The 24,543-nt window shown below is 37.7% G+C and overlaps 2 protein-coding genes across 2 annotated transcripts; one reads left to right on the forward strand and one right to left on the reverse strand.

The window, feature by feature from the left end:
• Positions 1–4,348: 4,348 nt before the first annotated feature.
• On the reverse strand, positions 4,349–12,762 carry LOC116254752 (uncharacterized). The gene is made up of 4 exons (XM_031630315.2): positions 12,528–12,762; positions 8,196–8,452; positions 6,397–6,848; positions 4,349–4,797 (listed from the first exon to the last, which is right to left on the reverse strand). The coding sequence occupies exons 1-4, from the start codon at positions 12,635–12,637 to the stop codon at positions 4,531–4,533; spliced, it is 1,086 nt and encodes a 361-aa protein (XP_031486175.1). The 5' UTR covers positions 12,638–12,762; the 3' UTR covers positions 4,349–4,530.
• Positions 12,763–17,636: 4,874 nt separating this feature from the next.
• Positions 17,637–23,334, forward strand: LOC116252767 (uricase-2). The gene is made up of 8 exons (XM_031627290.2): positions 17,637–17,914; positions 18,105–18,197; positions 19,764–19,839; positions 20,114–20,224; positions 20,902–20,989; positions 21,546–21,695; positions 21,780–21,858; positions 23,008–23,334. The coding sequence occupies exons 1-8, from the start codon at positions 17,702–17,704 to the stop codon at positions 23,101–23,103; spliced, it is 906 nt and encodes a 301-aa protein (XP_031483150.1). The 5' UTR covers positions 17,637–17,701; the 3' UTR covers positions 23,104–23,334.
• The last annotated feature ends 1,209 nt before the right edge of the window (positions 23,335–24,543 follow it).

Genomic DNA, 24,543 nt, shown 5'->3' on the forward strand with positions numbered 1-24,543 from the left:
AAACTCTGTTTATTCTTTTGGCAAGAAACTCTGGTTATTCTTTGGAAGATACTGTAAACGGCTGTTCTTCTCAACAGAAGAATGGGGAATCTATCCAAGTGGGTGAGTTTTGAATGTAAACTGCCAAGGAAGATGAAGAAACTTCTGGTCCAAATAAACAGAGATGGATCAAATGCCCATTCTCTTCACACTTGAGGTTCATTTTATGTTTAGTACTTTGAACTGCAACCCATTTAAACTGATCAGGAACAAAACTAGCACAACTGGAAAGAAACCATTTGGATACACTTATAGGGCCGCAAGCATGTCAGATGCAGATCAGAACCAAGCTACCAAAGAGAGCTCTCAAGTGGCAAAGCAGCTCTAACTTAATTTGTTCAATATCAGGTCCTTACATGAACTGAATCCAAACTAGTTAGGTTTTTCTGTTTTCTTCTCCGATTTCTGATTTTTATTCGAAGACATAATTTTAAGGAGTGGCAGAGCCATAAATCTCTAAAAGAATGATAATAATAATAAATTAAGTTTTTATGTATAAATAAATCAAATTCTATGAACAGCCGCAATGTAGCTCCGCCATTGGTTTAGAGTTTTTGGGTTCGTCATCTGTGATGCAACCAATGGGTTCATTGTGTACGATCAACCAAAACGAATTCTCTTCATTGAGAGAATAAATCAACGGTTGACACTTTAAATATCGCCGTTTTGGAAATATGGAAGTTTTATATAAATTACTATGGGCCATATGATCGAATTAATGAAGTTCACGTGCTATCGTCATTTAAAAAAAAATAATCCTCTAAAAGGACAGATAACAACATGACATTTGGCTTCGTGATTTTTTTTTTTTTAAATGGGCACTTGGTTGTCGAGTCAACCGATTATATCTGAAGATATTTTTCAGTTTCCTGCTTCTCATACTGTGGGTGATATAGTTAGGGACGTACAAGTATATCGTACTACTATCACGATTTTGAATCCGTTTAGTCGAATCCAGGAAGGAAATTTGAGTCTGAGTAATAATCCAAATAATATCCAACTAAAATTCGATAAAGATCTAGATAGATAGATTAATGGCAGATCTTATGCCAGCCTAATCAAAATCCGTGTTTTAAATCATATTCAGTTGCATAGAATCCATATAATTAATTGTGAGGGGATTGTATCATATTTAAGCGAAGACCAACATGAAGTTTGAAGACGAACAAGTTCTCGGGTAGAATTATTTGTGAATTGTTGGTTCCATTGGCTGCTGGAGAAGATGGTTTTAGCAGAACCAAGTGCGATCTTCACGTTCTGTAACTGTGGTGTTTGTTCTTCTGCTTTTTTTTTTTTTTCCATCTGTTCTTTGTCAGATATGCTATTTTCCATTGAACCAGTGGGGTTGAAAGCCCAAAAGGGCCGATCAAAGCTGTCATGTTCAGGCACTGGTGTCCATCACATGGGTTTTGCAAATTCCCTGCCTAAGCTAAGAATTCTTTTTCTACCTTCTCTTCACCTTTTTCTGTGTCGACTTCCAGAATTTGCGTATGTGGAAATTGCGAGTTCATGATATAAAATTATCAAGTCATTGATTATAAATCCTATCTGCTTTGCTCTCTTGAGGGAGAGACAAAGAGAGAGAGTTAGAAAACGAGTTTTGTTCTTCAAAAAAACTTAAAATACTCGATAAAGACTTCATATCCTTAGACAGTTAATATCCCAGTAGCTTTGCTCCGTTTATACATAGTTCCTGCGAAAGAAACGCATATCTTTCCAGACAACCTGGCTTTGTATAGTTAAGAAACGAGTTTTTTCTTTGAGTAAAATAAGAAAGGTAGTCAACAAGGACTTTATGCATATATAAAAAATACGAATGAATTGACGCAATGACAAGTCATCGTCAATGGAAAAAGATATACGCAGATTTCTTTTCCAAGGCCGACCTCTTGTTACAAGCCAGGATTTACACCTTTGGGACTCGATGTACAGTGAGGAGTTTGAATGCTTCAAGGCAAAAACAATATTAAATGCAATTCAACATAAAATTCGGTGGAATCATCCAAGGGAAAATTGGTGGTGGTGTTTTATTCATGAGAATTTTACCTAAAAACCAACGTTTCCTTCGTTGGCATGATCCAATAGCAATCTGTCTTTCACATTCTTGACCTTCCCACAGAGAAGGCAGGGTCATCCCTTTTGCAAATTGTGAAGGGGACAAATTTTGGCCAAGGATTTAGATCCATATTCATGAGAGAAGCATCTGCTTGATAATGCATTCACTTTCTTTTCGAATGGCAGGTCTACAAAATTGTAATGGCATTGGATATCAGTTTCTTCATGTTCTACTACATAACAACAACAATAATAATAAGTCTTACCAATTTTTTCCAAGCCTTATGTCTAAAGATTTTAATTTTCAACTTCGCGCTATTGATGAATTACTCTCTTTCCTTTGGGTGCGCCGGAGCTGCCTGAATATGGGCTGAAGCCGTGTCTCCTCTCTGCTTGAGGAGTACAGGATAGCTTTGGGATCTCAGGTGGACTATGGCGCCTTTATCAACTTGAGTGCTGGGTGCTGCAACTATTTGCACTCCTCAGAAATCAAACCTGGTTATATGCGCTATAAATTTGTATGCCAGTTAATGATTAAAATATCCTTATTAAAAATGAAATTTTTTTGTAAAGATAAATTGAAAATTAAAAAAAAAAAAGTAAAAAGATTATAAAAGACCTTTCTTTTTAATAAATTACCAAACTATCCTTCCTTCCTCTAACAGTACTGTGCGCGCTGCACACACGACTATCTCTCTTGCGAAATAGCATGGAATTGATGACGCGCGCCTTATATGTGCTGCCACACCCGTTAGGGCATTACTCCCTTTCCTTTACAAAAATAAGATCACTAAAGCAAATGTTGCCTACGCTCCATCGCAGAGTATACCCTTAACAAGGCATGTCTATGTCAAGTTACTGAGATCTAATTATGAAAATCTAGCTCTTAGCAATTTCTGCAACCTTTACTATAGGAATTAAATTGTGCTTGACTATCTCTACTACTTCGCATGAACTCGGGGTAAAAGTTTTGTAAGTAGTCATGTTGTTAATGCAATTCCCTATTATATAAGTTGTCTAATTCGTTTTTACATAGTTGACACTATCCATAACCTCTAACTTAACACCAAAGAAGAGTTCAATCCGATTTTTTTTAATCTGTTATCCCGTTGATCATAGTTTGGCATTAGAATATATTTATTGAAAGATCAAGGATTTGAAGAAGAAAGTCATTTGCCATCCCGGTGTTTAACTTTAATTGCCTAGTTCACAACTTTGCAGACTTGAGTGATTTTTGAATCGTCGGGAAGCTAACATATTTGCGTTAAAACTTTAGTTTAAAGCTGAAGATAAATTAGAGTTAAATGTGTGGTAAAGAGGAGAGTGGATTTTCTACTGGCTTTTGGACTCAACTAAATTTGCGGGGCTCCCGTGCCGGGCCGTTGTAAAATGGGAATGCCTAAAATTGATCATCACAAGATCTTTGGCCATCTCGGGAAGGATCAAAGTGGTCTTATGAGCATAAATTCGTAGTGGTTACATAAATATATGGATTCTACTCCCGAGAAGGGGTTTGGGGGTGTTTAGTATTGGCGAATCATGGAATTTAGGAAGGATTGATAGTAGTCAGTTAGATAATGATTTAACATCGAAGACTGATATGATGACTTATGCCTTCTGGTCTGGTATAATGGCACGTAGTTGGTACACATTTTTTATAGGCGCTACTGGCATTGAAAGATGTTGATATTGGGTTGAGGGGCACTGAATGTGGTTTGCGCATCTCCATATAACTGAAATTGTACATGAACCACCATTTTCTGCCAATCATTTACAAAATCGTCTCCATACAGTCAATCAATACCATTTAAGATGTATGAATAGAGACTTGAATCGTTCAAATTTGATGAGAAACGCAGATTTCATGAATGTTTAAACTTTAAATACAGAAGCATCGAACCACTGATGTTGTTCGCTCGCGCAGAGGAATCTGACGATCTACAGGTCAGTTCTTGTGCGATCAGGCAGTTGGATTGTGTCTATGTTTTTAGAATTCGTGGAAAAGCTTCAAGCAGTGAAAGTGGCTAATTGTACACACGGCTGCTCACAGCTCAGCTGAGTTCTCTTTCTATTATGAAAGTGGACTTATGTTGGTGAAAAAGCTCGGACTTCAGATGTGACTCCTGGTTTCAGGTTAGTTTTTGTTACATTGTCAGATCCTCTGTCAAAAGTTGAACTGAAAATGCCTGTAAGGCACCAAAACTTTCCTTGGTTAACAGAAGCTCACAACATACACACAAAAAAGCCAGAACAATTAAAAAAAAAAAGCAAAAATTATTCATGGTATGGTCCAGCACTACAATGAATCATGAAAACTACACAAAGAAAGCACAATCCGCATATGCTGCAACACAATGCCATGTAAGAGAATACATACAATTTTACAGCTTAATATGCTTGCGTAGTCCCAAGCTCATGTCCCACCCATCACATTGATCACGAGCTTGAAGGATCCAAACCCAACTCTTTTCTGGTTTTTCCGACAAATAAATCCTTAGATTTATAATATCCTGGAATGTACCCAACGGTTGTAAGGAAAGGTAACTGAGCAATAGCTTGTTTCCTCCCAAGGGACACAATGGCATTTGCCGAACCCTGTTTGTATCGGTAGAGTTCACTTTCACTTCTTCCCTCCAGCAGCAGTTTCAGGTTCTTGGCAGCCAGCAATGCATGCTTGCGAGCAATGTATCCTTGCTTCATTTCCTGTGTGATACAAGCAAATGTCAAAGATTTTGATTTAGCTATGAGCCAGGCGTCCGATTTCACTATGAACCGTGCAAATTTTCCCTGCCGTTTTCTTTCTTCCCTTTCCCTTTCAGGACTAGACTATGCACAGAAACAACTGTCAAGCTCATGGGGTTATTCAGCAAGTTTCCAAGTACCAAAACATGCTGCCTAAAAGTAAAAAAATAAACATTACTAAGAAGTATTTCCGGCGACAACATTTTATATCATCAGATGTTGTTGAAGCAAAAATTGAAAGGTTATAGGTTGTTGTAGCCTAAGAAGCCATAGTAAGGTTTGCCAAATGACGAAGTGTGAAAATGCGTGCCAGTGCGCGTGACGTCCATAATTTACTAACTGTATGTTCACCGTACCACTGGCAAACATGAGAACATGGTCATATCGTGAACTATAACCTATTTGTGCTTGAATAAACCCTTGGATAGCTCACGTGATGGACTGCTTTGTACTTGTGAGAAGGAAGACTAGATCGGGTGAATGAAACGTAAATGAAATAGGCAGACCTGAAATTTATGAGGCTATAAGGTGTAAACATTCGAATCAAAGAATGGAATAGGGCGGTGTGGATGAATGATGCAATTTCTATAGCTAAATGGTTCGTATTTTTGGCATGTAGGGGCATAATCTTGACCTTGGAGGGGCTCCAACGTTTTAGTCTTGCCGTGGCCAATCGCTGCATTTTGTTAAAATCGAAGGGGAGTTTGTTTCTTTATCTGGCTTGTTTCTGTCAGGCAGCCAAAACAATATAGAAGTTTATGGGTGATAAATACAAACACTTCTACGCCCGATGCTGTCGATTAAGAGCTAATGGAGATTTGGTCGAGTGCATCATTTCCCAGGGCACTAATGTGTTGGAAAGCTTTTATTTCCCCACGTTATTTGGAAGATCTGGCCGTACAGGAACTCGCTCCTTTTGTGATAGGAACCAGTATGTAGTGGATAATAAGTACTTTTGGGTCACATAAGGAGTACAAACATTAGTCCATGTGTTTAAATGCATGCATGACGAGCATATTTTGGATGTGTAGACCTGTTACCAATATGCATATTTATTTTAATGCTCACTGGTCTAACATTATCTTATACTCATAGCGTCTGAGATGATGATAAAAAGTAATACGAAATAATGATTAGGTATAAAATAATATGTATAAGATAAATGATAAAAAGTAATACGAAATAATGATTAGGTATAAAATAATATGTATAAGATAACAAAAGATGGATGAGATAACACTAAACAAAAGGTATAAGATAACAAAAGAAGTATGAAATAATGATAGATGTATGAGATAATGTTAAACAAATGTATAAAATGTATAAGATAATGTTATGAGCAGGACAAAAAAATAAAAACATTTTTTCGTTGTTCATTGGATTATATTAGTCATAATGATATGCATAATCCATTTTTTTGCAGTTTTCTGTTATCTCTACAAAAAATTCCTTTTGAAACATGTTTATTGTTATTAAAATGACCCATGAAAAATTCATATAACCAACTTCATTTTTTTTCACCCTCTCAATGTTCAATGAAAAGTCAAAGATAATAATTACCCGGATATCGGTGATGTCTCCAATAGCAAATATGTTTTTCTTGCCCGCAACTCTTAAGTGTTCATCAACCATCAACTGCCCGCGCTCGTTCAGACAGTCCTGTAATATACCGTCTGTTAACCACGAAGACCCGAGGCCCTTCCCAATGCAATTGAACCAGCAGTCTACCCTAACTTTAACACCTTCACTTGTAACAAATTCGGTTTGCGCATCATCAAGCTGCTCTAAACGTATCTCTTGGTTAAATAAAACCTGCACTTTCCTTGACGTCAGCCAGGCCAACGCTTTCTCTGAAGCCTTTGGGCCAATAAATTCCAGTAGTCTATATCCTTTATGAACTATAGTAATGTGCTTCTCCGGGAAGTCAACGGCAATCTCAGCGGCGAGTTCCACACCAGTCGGCCCACCACCAACAATCAAAATAGAGCTTGATGCTCTGATCTTTTCATAGGCTGCCATAGGGACATAGAAAAGGTTCATAATTACCATACGAATAGAGCCACAAAATTCAGGTAAAATTATAAATTTGATTCATTAAACTATAGAAAAGGAATATAGACCCATTGAAAAGGATAGATCAAAGACAATTTTCTTGGGGTTTTGATTTCATAACAGTCATGAGATTCTGAGAAGGCTCTAGCCCTTTATGAAGAAGCATATCAATATTTTTAAAACAGAAAATGGCATACAACGACAGTGGAACAACAACCTATAGTACAAACCTGTTCAGCTAGCTCTCAAGTCAATCGACGCTTTCGGGTAATAAACTGTCTTGTTTTTACCGTATGTATGACTAAGGCAGTAAGTAGACAAGTATTATGGCATCCATCATGTTAAACACTATGAGTATATTATTTTAAGACTCGTGTTTTACCATTCAACGTGCAAAGGTATACTACTAGCCCTTGTTTTTACAGTAGAAACGTAAGAGGAATCTCACAGTGCAATTCATATTTTGGTTTTCTTGATGTATTGGAGGTGAAAGCAAATGCCATAATATGCGAAAATAGTTCATTTCAAATAGATCGATCTATAATATTCACTATGAGCCCGTTTCATCTAATCATTCTCAAGGTAAGGTAAGCTCCATGAAAAGGTATACTACTAGCCCTCTAATGGTGACTGACCATCCATGATCTATCACCAAAATGGACAAAGCTTTTAGATCTCCGTTAAAATATGACTCAGCGAAGTGCACACATAGGTCATGTTAGCCATTTTTTGCATCTTGACAACGCAATTATATAGCAAATATCCAATATATCTGCACTTCGAAAGTATTTGCCACCTTCTGTTGATTGAAAACATCGTGCGGCAAAATGGGAAATAACTTTTAAGATATTCTCCTGATTAAAGGATTTTTAAGATATTCGCCTAATTTCTGTTACTCTGGTCCAAATAAAGAAGGGGCTCAACCAAGAAAAACCACGAACCTCATTTTCCAGGCCATAAAAGCCGTTCGGACCGTCTGCTAATTGGCAAAGCATGATCCATTTTACATCCAACCAAGACCACTCACTCAAGCGATCCCGGCATAGAGCTCGGATCTAATCCAAAATGGTCTCATTTGGACTCCTAACTGAACCTATTAATGGAGATCTGACACATTTTCCAACTAGAACGCCAAGAAAATAATAACATCCAGCCAAGTTTACTCACCCAGGCGATCCTGGCATAGAGCTTGGGCCTAATCCAAAAATGTCTCATTTGTACCCGTAGCTGAAAACCTATTAATGGTAGACCTGACTCATTTTCCAATTAGAACGCCAAGTAAATATGGGTTCAGTTTAGATACGTACATTCCTGAAACTCTTGAAGTCTTTCGGATCGGGTCGTCGGGAATGTGTTAGGATGACCTGTGGCGATGACGAGATAGTCGTAAGGAATGCACCGTCCACCTGAAGTCACGACCTCCCTCTCGGACACGTTGACGGCAGTGGACGTGACCACCCTGCCGTTGGTCAGGTAGTGCTTGTGCTCGATCAATGACCTCTGGGCGAAGGCAGGCTCGACCATACATCGCAATGCTGCCCATGGCACTTCATAGTAGTCCTTCCTGCATTTCATGATTAATCGAGAGAGAAAGAGGGATTTACAAGTAAGGATCGAATTTTGAAGGTGTTGGCACGAATAATCAAGAAAAAAGAAAATTCCATGTCAATCCATGAGATATTTTACTGATTTTCCATGTTGAAAGTATCATATGATCATATTATAAATTTCCTTTTGTGTTGTTTGGAAGGTGTTCTGATATATCCAACTCGATGAATTTTACCTTTTGTTTTCAACAGCCAAAAATTTGATGTTTTCATTTTGCAGCTTTGCTCTTGAGAGGGGTTCGAAATTTGTGACTAGCTAAGGGAAAACGATATCTAAAACCAACTATCTGTAGATGTGTCAACCAAAAACAAAGAAAGTATAAAACCCCTTTTCTTTTTAGTAAAGTGATCCAAACGAAAAATCTTAAGTGATACGAGGAACACTTTAAATTCTGAGAGAATCATACTTTCAACTTCGCTCATTGTAGCACATCCTATTTCAAGTTTTCCTAATCTTTTGCTTTTACAATTCTCTTGCAGCAATGCAGCTCTTATTATTTTGAAAGTAAAACTATTCCTTCATGGTTTGTCTCGAATTTTGATCATGCATATCATCGGCCGTGTCAACGACAAGCTACCGCTTATGGGGACCGTTTCATGTAAACTTTTATTTGGAGGGAATCTACAAATTCTTGTTTAACAAGACAAATTCATGTTTTCTGCCGCTTTAAACACGGTTACCAGTGAATCATTAAGCAATCAGCAAACTGGATTTATATCATCTGAAATCAACTTTCGCTTATTTAATTATTTCTTCTTTCCTGTGATGGTATTTACGTTAAAAAGGACAAATTAAGCGACTTGAAATGCTTAAGTAAACGATAAAGAAGACTTCATCCATAGCTACAGCGATGACCTCGATGGAGTAGGAACGAATATTTAAAGAAAACCCTTTTTCTTAAAACGCCGCCAATTCGGACTCGGCTGGAAGCACACATACCGTCTGTCCTCCACCTCCAGATCACATTTTCAAACGACATGCTGCCCCTTGATTGTCAGAGCGTTCTGATGGGCCTACTAAGAGGTACATTATTGAGCTGCAATAATTCTATAGAGCTCCTGGGGAATGTGACTAGGCAGATGATAAATGGTTTGGGACTGACCAAGAAGTGGATGCTTGAAACTTAAGACTTGATTTGTAGGAAAACAATAATTTGAATATTTGATCCTACTAAAATGTAAGAGACCCGTCCAGGATTTATCTGAGCATCGAAGTGGCAGGTCTGAACCAGTTTTATAGTCAGTTCGAGGACACTCAATAGGGTAAGATAGTACATGAGTTGTATAATTGGCTCTCCTTTCGTTATAGGAGAAGAAAAGAATGTCTTGTATGGGTGAAAGTAAGGCTAGACATCGGGTTAGGTCGCTGGCGGATACTTGGTATCGGGCCTGACTTAGACCCAACAGAAAAAGGCAGCAGGCCGGTCCGATAATTTATTGGGTTGACCTGGTTGGACAGCTCAGGTGGGTTTGATAGGTTTTTTTAATATTTATTTTATTAATATATATATATATACAATATTTTTTTATAATTAACTATATTAATATATTATTTTATATTAAAAATATATAATTTTTAATTTAATGGGACGGGCCCAAGCTCGGACCCAAGTTTTAATGGTTGGGTCAAGATCCAATCTGAGTTTCGAGGGTGTTTGACCTGTCGGAGCCCAATTCTTTATCGGGCTGGCCGGATGCACATGCTGAAAGGACTGTTTTTCCATTTAATGTTGTATAAATGCTCACGTGTTGGCTATCAAGGAAACTGCAAGTGGGTAGTCCTCATAATTACGAGTGGGTAGTCCTCATGATCATCAAACGCACCTTAGGAGGCGTTTGATAACTGTGCTTTTGAACAGAACGGAAGGAACATTTTGTCTAAGGGCTAAGGCACTTTTGTTCTGTTTGTTTTGTTATTGGTGTTCTTTATACATCGTTTAAAACTTATTGGTGTTCTTTATACATCGTTTAATGGTTTTAAGAACTGAATACCATATTCCTTCTGTCCGGTATTCAACCTTAGTCTTGTGTTAGCTATCGGGCTAAAACTGACCTAGTATTCACTCTGTTGAGTTCCAACCTGACCTGTGGCCAGTTTCGGTTCAAACTTTATAAAACTACAAACCAAGATATTCGAAAAAATAAACCCTTCAAGATTCTATAAATTCTTCATACAAAATTATGCTCAAATCCTTTCCCGACATCAGTATTCCACCCCTTCCCAGAGGATGACCATTTCTATGTTATCATACTGAAAAGATAGCCTTTTAATAAAAAATTAACGTTAAGCCTTCAGATAATATAACGAATCTCATATAGTAAATCAGGGTCTTATCAATTGACTTGGCTGGAATACGACGCTCCCAACTAAAACCAGAATGTCAATCTCTAAAACATTTACATCCCTACAAACATTAATCAAGCTTTTCTCTTTTGCACCAAACCTGCATCGATGCGGGATCAGATCTTATCCTAGCCTATTCTCTCTCTCTCTCTCTCTCTCTCTCTCTCTCTGTGTGTGTGTGTGTGTGTGTGCACGTTGTTAGGTGTGGCTCAGAGTCAACACAACGAACCCTACGGGGTCAGGGTTTGATGATACGTAAGGCGCAGTTCATATTTCATGTTTGGGTCAACAACGATAGGGTCCACTTTTATGCATGTTGTGCGGTATCGCTAGAAATTTTTATGCCCGTCCAAGGCCCAACCTAATTTCCAGTTACTATTGAATGCAAAGAGCAAATGTTACTACTTTTTCGAGTATCGATCAGGTCTAGTTCATGTAATTTTTATTAGATCTATATAGTTGGTACGCTAAGTTGCATGCCCGATCCACTCACTCTTAGAAGTAGGAAGTAAACCAAACAAATTGAACAAGGCAGGTTTGAGCTAAATTCATTAACTTAGCTGAGTAGTAGAAACTTGAGTCCTGCTCATCAAGATCACTTAATAAGAAAATATAGCTTTGATGCTTGTTGCATGAATGACTTGATTAACATAATAACTTGGGCTTAAACTCAATGTAAGCTTGAGCTTGAGGTTGCATGCAATTTAGTAATCTTGTGATCATATAACCATAATTTGATCTATAACTACTTAATTCAACCATTGATTAATTCAAATGAATTGACATAATTCAAAAAATACAAGTATAAAATAAATTGACCTAACAAACATAAACGTATACTACTAAGGAGCATGTCACTGAAGAACATGACAAGGGGCTCCACGCCCATTGAAGTTGAGCATCTCATTAATAGCTAACTTGACCAACAAGTCGAGAAGAGCTGAGTAAACTTTGAACGAGTACAAGCTGTTATTCCTATTCCCTGCCATGGCCGTTCACGTTTAGCCCGTAAATTTGTTGAACCGGGCTGAAACGATCGCAAGCGGAACTGATGACAGCGAGCTTGCACCCTTTTTTTGTTGGCATTTTTAGTATAGACCTGGACCTGAACGGGTCCAGTTAACGGTTCTGAATCATGTCCAGATCCATACTGAAACAGTAGAATGGCGGGGACAAAGAGGTGGATTCAACCGGAAAATTACCGCCAAAAATTTTGACTCCGACAGGACTCCGATTTCCGGGAATGACGAGATGCCGAAGCCCCAGAGAGCGGCCAATTTTCTCGATCTTCTGACGATTATCGAGATTTCTGAAATCCAGGATTTTCTGGACCTTAGTCTCCGCTCAAGCACATCTCGACTTGAAGCTCTAATGGACAACACGAAAAGTTCCTAGTTTCGGCGTCATTCCGAAGTCAAGGACTTCCAGAACTGCAAATCTTCCCCTATCCGGAGGGAAATCGACAAAGTCGCATTGATGTTCATGTGAAAGGAAGAAATTAGCTACTTCCGTAGTTCGCGAACTTACAAAAACTCAAGAAAATGCATTTCTCCACAAACTGACAATCCATAAGCAAATATCATTCGTTTTGCGTATTGGAAAAAAAAAAGTCGAAAGAGAGAAGATGATTCCTCAATCAAAGTAAATGCAATCATGGAAAGCAAGAGGAGAGGGAGGTGAGAGCTTACGGATCGATGAGGACGAGATCGGCGCCGAATTGGAGGGTTCTGGCGATGAGCGATCCGGCGGCTCCTCCACCCACGACAACCACCCGCTTGTTACTCCCGCCGAATTCCATCGATTGTCCGGTGAGGATTTCCGGCGATCAGGTGCCCCTCCCTCCGCGCCGGCTTCCTTTTATTGTGGGGATAGCCAAAGGGAGGTCAGGGACAGCTTCACGCGTCTCCAAATGACGGTGTGGAGGATTTGACAATTCTACGGGACTAAAATGCCAACGAAGTTTTCAGCATAGTTTACCAAAAAGTCCACTATTTCTTAAAAATTCGTATCTTGCCCGCCATTTCTTCCTTGAATCTCATTGCTCCCTTTTTTTTACTAGGGCAATATTTTTCAATTCGAATATTTTACATTTGCTGATAATTATGGTTTCCAGAAAGAAAATTTCAAAAGAAAATTTTTCAAAAAATATTCAGGCAAACAAATGGTTCATGAAATCCAAAATGGTGGATCACATTATAAAGTGGGAAAATACTTAAAAGTGTTTCTATTGCACTAGAATCACAAGAAAAGCAAGCAAGTAACCAAGTTTGTTGTTGAGAATAAGCGGGCAAAAAGAAAAAAGTTATAACCAAATCGGTTGTTGAGAATAAGTTAACTCACGGTCTTCTAAAAAATATATGACATTTATTGTTCTGATAACAACTTATTTCTCTATATTATATTCAGAAAAAAAAAACCTTCTTCCTTCAGCATGCTCAAGGAATTGATTTTATAAGAATTGAATCATCACAACACAACACCTTCTGTTTTTTAAATAGAAAAAATTAAAAAAAAAATGCATTTAATGTCCAGACAAATAATAAATCCTGGTCAACCTTTAAATAGCTGCATAATTTTTCAGAGAAATTTTTAAAGATGTGTTCACTAAAAAACATTATTTTCTAATGCAAATGACAAAGCTAACAATTATATATATAGAAACGTTATTTTCTTGACTGGTGAATGTTTTTCTTTTTTCCAGGATAAGTATTAAGATATATCTCTCACATTAGTGTTTTTCTGCTAGGTGGTTCTCTAAGAATTTCTCTTAAAGGTTGAACTCTTATTTTTCAATTTTTGAAAGTAGAGTCATGATTTGTTGTTGTCCAAATGTTTGGCACCCTTTAGGTAACTTTTCTCTAATAAATAGATTGGTGAAATTTTCATTTAGAGCTTATTTTCTAATTTTTTTAATTGAACATTTTGTGCTTGTCCTTGTAACTGGTAAGGTCAAGCGTTCAGGCTTTGTTCCAAAATTTCTCTCTCTCTCTCTCTCTCTTTATATATATATATATATATATATATATATAAAAGAGGACGTGGATTTCTCAGGCTATCAAGATACTCTGGCCTCTCATTTATAATATAATAATGTATATATATATATATATAAAATAGGTGGTAGTCTTTGTTTTGATTTCTCATGATATCAACCCTCTACATCTCAAAAAGAGCATCGATATGCAAATAGTGCATAGCAGAGCGAGGCTTCACAATACAGCCCTAAACCCTAAAGGGATGAAGGGAAGGGGGTGGGGGCTTCGACTTTCACTCGAGCGAGCGATAGAATTACCCTCTTGCTCATCCAAACCAAATATTTTTTAGAGCAGATTCATCAGCGGATTACTGTTGCCAATTAGCCCCTCAGTGCTCCCATATAAGGCCCATTTGGAGGACGGTGATTTCCTAGATCGGATTCGTCAGAATTCCTGCTAACGATTTCTCTTCTGTAAGGCAGTGTGGGATGAGGAAGCGCCTTCTTTGTAAAGGATATTGCTTTTGAAGTTATGCTTTCATATAGTTATCTGCAAATTTTAGAGGTTTCAGAAAACTGCTGTTCCCAGGGATTTGTTGAAGCGTGACAAAGACGAAGTTTTAATTCGAATGTTGAATGTTTCTTGTTGGGTGATTGAAATTGCACCTGCTTTAGTGGAAGAGAATGTAAAAGTGTAGCAGCTTTATGGGGAGAAGGGAGGGTGATTTCTTCTCTAAGAGCATAGACTGCTAGTCATCATCCATTCTGTCAATCCCAGTTTGTCGAGGGGATTGTCCCTTTTCAATCCATTCTCTAGAAATCAGATATGAAAAAAAAAAAATATCCGATTAAAAAATTCAATCAGTCTTAAATTTAAGAAATGACATCCGATCGAAATCGAATTCATATCAGATTTCATTTTAAATAAATATTCTATATGCAATACGCTTACGTTTTGTACATGGGCCAGATTCAGTTCAAACTTCACATTCGGATTCAAAAATCAATGTGAAAATCGGATTCGGATCTTATTCAAATTGTGAAATCGGACCTTGGATAAAGATTCAAATATAATTTTTCTTTACTTTGAATGTGAATGAGAATATGTGAATATCGGAAAAAGAATCCACGGTTAACGGTATAGTTGATTTGAATATGGTCCGTTGACATCCCTATCAATAAAAGAAAACGTAAAAAAGAGGTTGTCATTGCACCAGGAATTGAAAACAAACTCAGTGGCTAAGGAAAATGTGGAAAGATTAATGACGGGAATGTTTGACAGGAGAAGACAAAGGTGCCACCGACACTCCAGTTAAAACGCCCCTTAGTTGTCACACCCTTTTCTATCCCACTTCTACCGTGCGATTGGAAATCAGTAAGAAAACAAGACATGTGGACCCATAATCTCGATGCGAGAGGTGCCGACGCAAACGCCTCGTCGAAAGGAAGGGAGGAGAATTAAAGATGACATAAATCCACCAAATTCAGATCTTGAATCATGATTCAGTTAGTTTTGGATTTTAACTTTTGGGTTTGGATCTCATCTCAAGTTCCTTAATACGTGCATTTGCCCATCAAATTTCATTTACAGTTGATTGATATGGACGACGTGTCGCATTGGGGATTAAAGGCGTCAGATTGGGTGGCATGCAGGTGACACGTATGGGCCATTGCCTACATCAATCAAAAATAAAAATAAAAATAAAAAATTGTATATTAGTTGACTTGCTGACACGCGTCCGTCAATGCTCATTCTAAACCAGCTAAAGAAAATCACAAGCGCCCACAGATTGAGGGTTTTGATACCATGGATCGGGTTCGGGTAAAATCCATGTATACCAAGTCCATCTTGCTTGCTTGCTAGCCACCACACATGGAAATTCTGCAGGGAGAAAGGAAGAGAGAAAGTTCTCCATGGATCACTACGCCCATGCTTATCCATCTTTCCACATATGCATGGCATTTGTTTAATGGGAGAAGGCAGAAGGCCATCAATGGATGTGCATGCAGAGAGACCGATCATTTATAATTTTAAATGGCGCATGCATGCTTGCCATGGGATGATGATCTCATCATCTTCTTAAATGATGTGCAGAGTTGGCTTGGTGGGTGGCTTCCATCTCATCTCAACTTGTTACGATGGAACTTATCCGGATACTCTTTGAAATATGAGAATCAGAAAACCCCTAATTGGTTTTCTCAACCAAAATAAAAGAAATATATTATTTTTTTTTGTCTCAGGTATTAAAAGTTATTAAAGAATATTTCTGGCTTGTAAACAGCCAAAAAATGCCGTGTCAACAAGCAGACGGAGAAGTTTAGATTTGTTTTCTTTCTTGAGGTTAGGTATTGCAGGGAATCGGTCCAACAGAGGGCAGGTGAGGGAGTTGATCAACAGACTTACTTATAAGTCAAATAATGATAAAATGTGGACCCATAACCATAAGCTTCTTTTATCTATATTAAATTTATGTCAGCAAACGCTCCGTCATCTGGATTGCCCACAGGACCTTTCAAGTTGATTGATTAGAGGGTGTGTGTCGCTATTTGAGCGATTTGATCGACAGTCTAGTCATTGGAAAACGAAGTGCATATCTTCCAGGAAAGGAAATAAAACTCCGACTTTTTGTCCGAGTAAACTTTATCCCAATTGCCTTAAGGTTATGCACTTAGATGTCATTGTGGTCCGTGGACAATGGCTCCGAGAATCAATATCATACCCAATTATATGAGCTACGCCGACTGCATATGTGCATTAACGTTACTTCTCTTTTTATTGTATAGAAAGAACGAGTGAGACTAACAGCTAATATAAAGGGACCTTTTTTTATTTTGTGACCAATGATTCAATTATTATGAGCCAACACGCTTCAAGTATTACTTGGGTTCAATTATATGGATCAGTCTTATATATATATATATATATATATATATATGAGAAAACTTATCAAAGCTCAACTGCTTGTGCCTCGTGCGTAAGTATAATTGAATAAAGTTTTTTAATATAATAATCAAGGCAGAACTACATTTTGTTTTTTTTTTTTAGACTGTGCCGTTTTTTATATATCTCCCATAAGTATATAATATTCATTAAGCTCCTTTCAGTTTCATGAGATATAACTAAAAGTGCTCTTTCCACAAACTTACAAAACTCGACTTAATTTTCAGTTTTACAGGTTGCCTAATTTCTGGTCGTCCTCTTTTTTTCTTTTTTCTTGCATGATTTGGAAACGGACATTCATCTTTAACTGTTTCCTTCATATTAAAACTTAAAAAAAAAAAAAAACTTTAATATTATATTTTACAATGTGACCTGGACTTATTATGCAGGTCAGGACAAGAATGGAATAGTCGCAAAAGTAAAAGGAGAAGAACTTCAGTACATATTTTATGCGCAGTTTTTGGGAGCTCTTACTTTACGACAGCTGGATATGTTGTCCCACCCGAACCATATAACCGGACTCACATTTTGGTACGCTTGTTTTCTGTTCTGTCCTTATTGATTAGGATTCGGTTCCAACTCTATTGGGTCCTAAATCGACCCGAATCCATTGGAAAAAATAAATGGAAAGAATATGTCGTATTTTTACTCATGCTTTTCCAAAATTATGTTATAAATAAGAAACCTTAATTGTTCTTTTAATAAGTAATGAAATAGCTAATTAAGCAAAGGAAGAGGCTGGGGATGGACCCGGACAGAGGATCCGAACCGTTTGAAGGAAGGAATCTCATCAATGGCAAAGTGGACATTTGCTTTTTGGAGTATCCTGGATGCTGTGGCGCATACGTGTTACATTTCGCCCTCTCTTCCTCTCTCTCGGACGCTATAAAGTTGTGTGTTCTTGACTCTGTTTCTTTCAGACAGAGACGGCAGAGCATTCCTGTGAGATGGCGGAGAAGTTTGGATCGGAGGAAGGTTTTCATCTGGAGCAGAGGCATGGAAAGGCCAGGGTGAGGGTTGCTAGAGTGTGGAGGGGAAGAGACGGCCACCAGTCCATGGCTGAGTGGAACGTTCATGTCCTTCTGCTCTCCGACTGCAAGGAGTCCTACTTTCAGGACGACAACTCCAACATCGTCGCCACCGATTCCATGAAGAACACGGTAAAGAATCTCTCTCTCTTATTACACCGATTCCATGAAGAATACGGTAAAGAATCTCTCTCTCTTATTACCCGTGTCACCCATGTCACTTTTCCTCTTCGTTTTGTTGTTGGTGGTGTTGGCGGATTCATTTCTTATTTTCGTGGATCTTTATGGTTGTAAATTTGCGCCAAAACGGTGCATGGGCTAGGTCTATGTTAAAGCCAAGGAATGTGCGGAGATCACCTCTGTGGAAGAGTTTGCAACTCGACTCGGAGAGCATTTCACAAGGACGTATTCGCATGTAAGATGACTCATCTTGTAGTGTTTGTTTCCTGCTTTTGTTTCCACGATGAAGATTCCATCTGACTATTATGGCTGTTTTCTCTGTTTCTTTATTCGTACCCCACCTTTTTGCTAAAGTTCGTTTCTTGAAGGAATTTCTTAAAGGGAATGCTTCCTATACGCGTTTTGGGACAAGTGGCCCGCAGAGAGCCATGAAAAAAAGGAGGGATGGGGAAAGGGTGAGAAGAAACGTGATACCAAACTGGTATAAAATATTACTAGGACTTCGGTCTAATTGGGGGTTGCAATAACAAGTTGAATTATAATATTATGTTGCTTCCGCTTTCTGGAGGAGTCTTTAGCTGCAGTTTGCATTCGTAAGTTTAGAGGATTATATAACATGTTGCTTTTCACTAATTTCACCTCAGTTTTGCAATTCAAAATATGAATATGTGTGCAGTGCACGTGCATATTTGGACAGATAAATGCATGCCTTCTTGCTACGCGTATGTTCATATATTCATATATATATGTATATCTACCCATATAGTGCATGGAGTTGATTTTGATAGTTTTTGGTGTGGACATGTTGCAGAAGGTAATAGATAAGCTATTTCTAGTTTGGTTCTCATGAATTTAACCTTGCAGATGTGTTTGCCATGGTCTGGAACCTAAAAAACATGGTTGATCGTCCAAACCCAATGAAAATGCACGAACTTGTGAGACTCGTAATCTATAAAATTATGAACCTTGGACTTTGAACACTTACAAGATGCAGTTCAATTGTTGGAACTTGGCAATTCTAAAGATGGTTCCTTCAGAATGAAAGAATAAGAAGTTCTCCAGAAAATGGTCATGCTCTCTCATCAACATTTGCTTCTATTTCCATTAGGTCAGAGAAAGGGCAAAACAGAGTCTGTTTTTAACCAAGTTAGTAGTTAATTGAGTTACCCAAGGTATGTACAAGTAATCTGCCCCATGATATTTCCTTATCTTCTTAAGTACCCAAGGTTCACTTTCTGTTCTTGCTTTTCTTCTTGCTGGTCCGTGTCTAGTACTAGATTTTGTATATATAATAATATAAATTTAGATTTAATGGCCTATTATATTAGAATCCCCAAAGACTTGAGGTTGTTTTCCTTTGAGAACAGAGAACAAATATCTGGATCTGTGCTTAGGTCAAATATTTATCCTAATAAAAAGAAAACATGTGAAATAGCTAAATGATTCAAAGAAATATGCCGTTTGATTTTATTTTTTGTTTTCCTCAACTTTGGGAGAAGTCAGGCGCAGGAAAAATTAATTTTTTTTATCTTATGCAAAACTGGAAAAGTAATGAATCTCATTCTCTTGGAGATTAAAAAAAAAAAAAGCATCTAACCTTTCTTACGTAAAATCCAATGCATCTTGGTGACGAAGACACTTGATACTCATCGATATGTGTGTACTGCAAAGGACCATGACATTACATGTGCAAACATGTGGCTTTTGCCTGTAAAAATTGCATGAAATGTGCAACTTATTTTGTTTCTGTGTCTCTTTTTTTTCCTTCCTGATGCATCTATCTGCATGATGCTCCTTCTAGGTCACATGTGCAATCATCAAGATCATTGAGAAACCATGGGAGCGGATAACCGTAGATGGCCAAATGCATAAACATGGTTTGTGTTCCGTGCTTTTCCTCTGATGACAAACCGTTTGCCTGTTGCAGCTTTATCTGTCTTTGTTATGTCATGTCTCAGTTCATGCTACTTTGCTATCCATGTTCATTTCTTGCATGTTTAAGCTACATTTTGTGTCTGGGACTGAAGTTTTTTATACATTTTTTTTTATTGCACAATTATTGCTTTATGAAATCTTGTAGCTTGTATTTTTAAGTTCTGTGGTCGACATGCTTATTTAGCATATATTTCTTAAAGACATTTTCCTGTCCAGGATTTAAACTTGGATCTGACAAGCATACTACCGAAGTGGTGGTGAAGAAAGATGGCTATCAGGTTACATCAGGTATAGAAGGACTGGCTCTGCTGAAAACAACTAAGGCATGTATTTCCCAGCCTCCTTCTATTCTCTCTTTTATGCAAGCAGAAATGCCTTTTCTCCTGGAACAAAAACTTTTACATATTGAATGCTTGAAGCTGATAAAGTTGAAGATGTCCCCCTTTCTTTTTTTCACCATGCAATCCACTGTTTTTTTGTTCTCATTTAATCAATGTAGTTTTTTGCATTCGATGAATTGTGACCTGCAGCTTTGATGACATGCTTATTTTCTGGGACGACTTATTTGAAGCACAATGAAGTTCTGGTAGAAAATTCCTGAAGAAGACAACTTGGGACTCTTAAAAAAATTGAAAATTTTTGTTGCAAAGTGTTGCTGAGAAGAAAAAATTTTGCTTTCATGATGGATCTAGTCATGTGCTCTTTACAGCTGACAACAAGGCAGTGGTAGGAAATGTCAAAGAACATGGTTTCTGTGGTGCAATATATGGAACATGTTGAAAAAGCTTTCTTTTTGAGTTTATCCATTCCGGATGTAGACAGTCTCCTGATTTAAAAGATGCAAACATTACATTTTCAACTGGAAGCCCTGTTTTTTGAGAATTTGTGCTAACTAATATTGTTCTATTTCTATTTGTCTACTGGTCTTGTTGTCATCTAATTTATTTTATGGCTTCTTGTTACTAATTTCTGGTTGATTTTATGGTTTTATCTTTAACAGTCAGGCTTTGAAGGATTTATACATGATAAGTATACGTTACTGAAAGAAACAAGAGAAAGATTATTTGCTACAGAGGTCAATGCTGAATGGAGGTATGCATGTTCTGATATGTCAAGATACATATTTATGCACTGTAAGCAACCTCATTCAAATCTCATGTGATCTTTTCATCCTTTTAATTTCCATGTGGATGTGCATGGATTTTGTACTCTTTCTTTTCCCTGCTTTTGGAAAAATTACCTGCACTGCACATGAAACCATACTTTTTCTAGAGAAATGGTCTAAAGCTATTGGAAGTAAGACCTAACCTGACAAACACTTGTTCAAAATCAAAAGCAGTCCTTCCAAATTCTGTTATTCTAAGCCTTCAAAGCAGTGGTTGACCTTTGCAGACCCAGTTTGTTTAGGAAACTGATGCTTCTGGACTGGACAAATTCTTGTGAAATAGTGTTAACCATCTCATTTCTTCGGAAGTGCATTTTTATGCTACTGTTTATGATCTGGAATGGAATTCTTATGTGGATACATCGCTTAACTCCTGAATTTTGTTTTGCAATATAATCTCTTGGAGCCTCATTATCAATTATACCGTGATTTTGTCCGTGGGAGTTTGAAAACTAACTTGAATAAATGTTTTGATTGCTGCAGATACTCTGTAAAACCAACCTGTTTCAGACAGTCTTATTTGGACATAAAGAGCATGCTAATTGATACCTTTTTCGGCCCTTCAACTGAAGGAGTTTACAGCCCATCTGTCCAAAATACTCTTTATTGCATGGCTCGAGCTGTTCTTAACAGGTTTGCATGATAATCATTTCACATGTCAAGGACTTGCTGCTTTCTAAATCTGAATTATGTGCTCAAATTTTTACGAAATTTCAGGTTCCCTCTCGTAGAATCAATCCACCTGAAAATGCCAAATCTCCACTTCTTGCCTGTTAATTTGGCTAACATGGTTCAGGTGAGTTATCAATTACTACTTTTGGATCCGTTAGTAGGTTCAGTAATGAAACCTACCCGCAAACGCCAATGGAGAAGGTGATGACTTTGGTAACTTCAGAGGGCGTAGTTTTTAGATGACTATAAATTTTTAATATGCTTAGCTTTCTGTAAGGCTGAACAACTTTTATAATTCCAACATCTATAACATTAGGGAAGTGAATCTAATTTTGCCTACATGTTAATTTTCATCGTGTTTATAAATGAAATCCAGGAGTTTTGTGTCTTTTTTTCCTTTCCTTTTTCCTTTTTTCATTGACGAGTCTTTTGCTGATACTGATGAAATTTGAATAGCAGTCTTTTGAAGTATCTTTCCAGGTGCTTCAAGGATAAGGTTCAATGGAAACAGTAGGGACTGGCCCATTGGTTAAGACGTGGTTGCTTATCTAGATTCTTTATAAATGAACAAATGAAATTTTTGCATTTTAACTTTGCCGATTTACAGGCCATACAGCATACAGGTTTATGAACATTTATAACTGCAAATTAAATATTTTCAGTTGCACTTTGCTACTTGATCATGTAGGCATTGTCATTTGTCACAGAAAACGCATTTTTATTCAGAAAAAATGCGAAAAAAAAACGGTAAAAACAGATCAACAAAAAAAAGGAGGGGGGGGGACGCCAACATGAACGCCTTTTTATGTTTTTTGTGTTTTCCACTTTTTCCCTTTTTTTTTGCATTTTTCACATTCTTTACATTGTTTAGTTATCAGATTTTTACTTTTATAATTTTCACATGTTATTTTTAGGATTTTGTTAGTTTTTAAAAATGGCCTAGATTTTTCCAATATTTTTCTAAAAATACGACTCTCTCATATTATACCCGAAAAAAACTGTCATTTAATGCCTGATCCAACCCATATAGCACTTTATAAAAAACTTGGAATATTTTACTAATATCAAAAGCCTATGATATCTCATCTTAAATCTGTTCTGAAAATGGCAACTCGCCCTTGCATGGCTGGAGGGTCCTGTATCGCCCAGTCATAGGCTCCCCAAAGAATGCCTTCCTTTTCATCATCATGCAAGCCTTTGTTTTATTAGTTCTTATACATTGAAAACTGCTTTCACCGCCTTCGTGACTGAGAAACTTGTACATCCTTTGCAGTTTGCAGATGATGTTTACACTCCGACAGACGAGCCACATGGAACGATTGAAGCCACCTTGAGTAGACGTCAGGTGCCCGTGTTGTCTAAGATTTAGATGCCTTGTGTGATGAATTGCAGAACAACTGATCAGATTGTTCTCTTTCAATTGAGAACAGCCTGCATTTTCCTGTCATGTAGAAAACAATAAAGTACGCTTTTTCATTGTACATTTTTCGCGTTATTTTGATTCTTATCTTGCAATATGCAAATTGTGCAGTAGTTGCCTTCTACTCGGACTGAATTTATCCTTCCAATGCATCATCTAATAGCATTGTTTTAAACACCATCTTGCTCACAATCATAAATTAATCCGCGTGCGATCTTATATTAGAAATAGGTTTCTTCTGTGCGTAGCTTTGACTATCAAACCTGCGATATTTGTACTTGAGACAAATTGGTAACCGTCATTTCAACTGTTAGCTACAACTTGAAGATAAATATAACAGTTGCCAAGTTTTATCCATACTTGCGAGTTGCGATCTACAATCAACACTTACTACGCGTTGCTGTGATGATCAAACCTGCGATATTTGTACTTGAGACAACTTTGTACTGTCATTTCAACTGTTAGCTACAACTTGAAGATGAATATAACAGTTGCCAATTTAGAGCAACAAAACTTTAGCATTAAAATCTAGTGCTGAATGAAATCTGACATTATGATCAGACAACGGCCTCTACTTCACTCTTACATTTCGGCTGGCATAAAAATCTACTGTACGCACACGCACGCACGCACACAAACAGAGAGAGAGAGAGAGAGAGAGAGAGAGAAAGAGGACCAGGAGAGTCATGGAAGCAACGGCAAGATATAGAGAGATGACGATCCAGTAAGGGACCGTGGTTGAAGCCGTGGAGATGGAATCATGGAGCGCGGGCAAGATGGAAGAGAGAGATGATGAGCTGGAAGGGACCGTGATAGGGGCTCTGGAGCCGGAATGGAGGATGGAGGTTTCCAATTGGAGGGAAAGGCATTTTCTGGATCAGCTTGGCTCAAGATCATCCAAGCTGAGTTCAACCATTGTTAAGAAGTTTAACCCGAGACATTAGCTGCAAAAATCAACAACCGCCTCGAATTCAGGGTGAGCTAGGTCCAATCAGGGTACAAGTACCCCCAACCTCAGCAGTTGCACTTCGAATGGGTGGTAGACAGGTCAGGGCCAGAGAGAAGAGGTTCCCATATGGAGGTAAAGCGCCGGCAAGATATGGAGCAGAAGTGGCCAGAAATTCGTAGTAAATGTTTGTATCCAACTCACCTACTTTGACAAGGCCTATTATGACGTCTTTGCACTAAACACTTGGTTTGGTGATATTATCGAGCATAGTAGACGGGTTCAACTTACAATAAAGAACACAATCGACATACACAATTAGACTAAAGTTTGTAAACCTTTTCAAAGTTGCTCAATTTGATCAAAAGATGGGATTCCATTGAGGGTCTCAAATTTGAGGTTCTGGATATAAGCTAAGGCAAATGGGCAGTTTTACATGAACC

Source organism: Nymphaea colorata, chromosome 1, assembly GCF_008831285.2.
Source record: "Nymphaea colorata isolate Beijing-Zhang1983 chromosome 1, ASM883128v2, whole genome shotgun sequence".
NCBI lineage: Eukaryota > Viridiplantae > Streptophyta > Magnoliopsida > Nymphaeales > Nymphaeaceae > Nymphaea > Nymphaea colorata.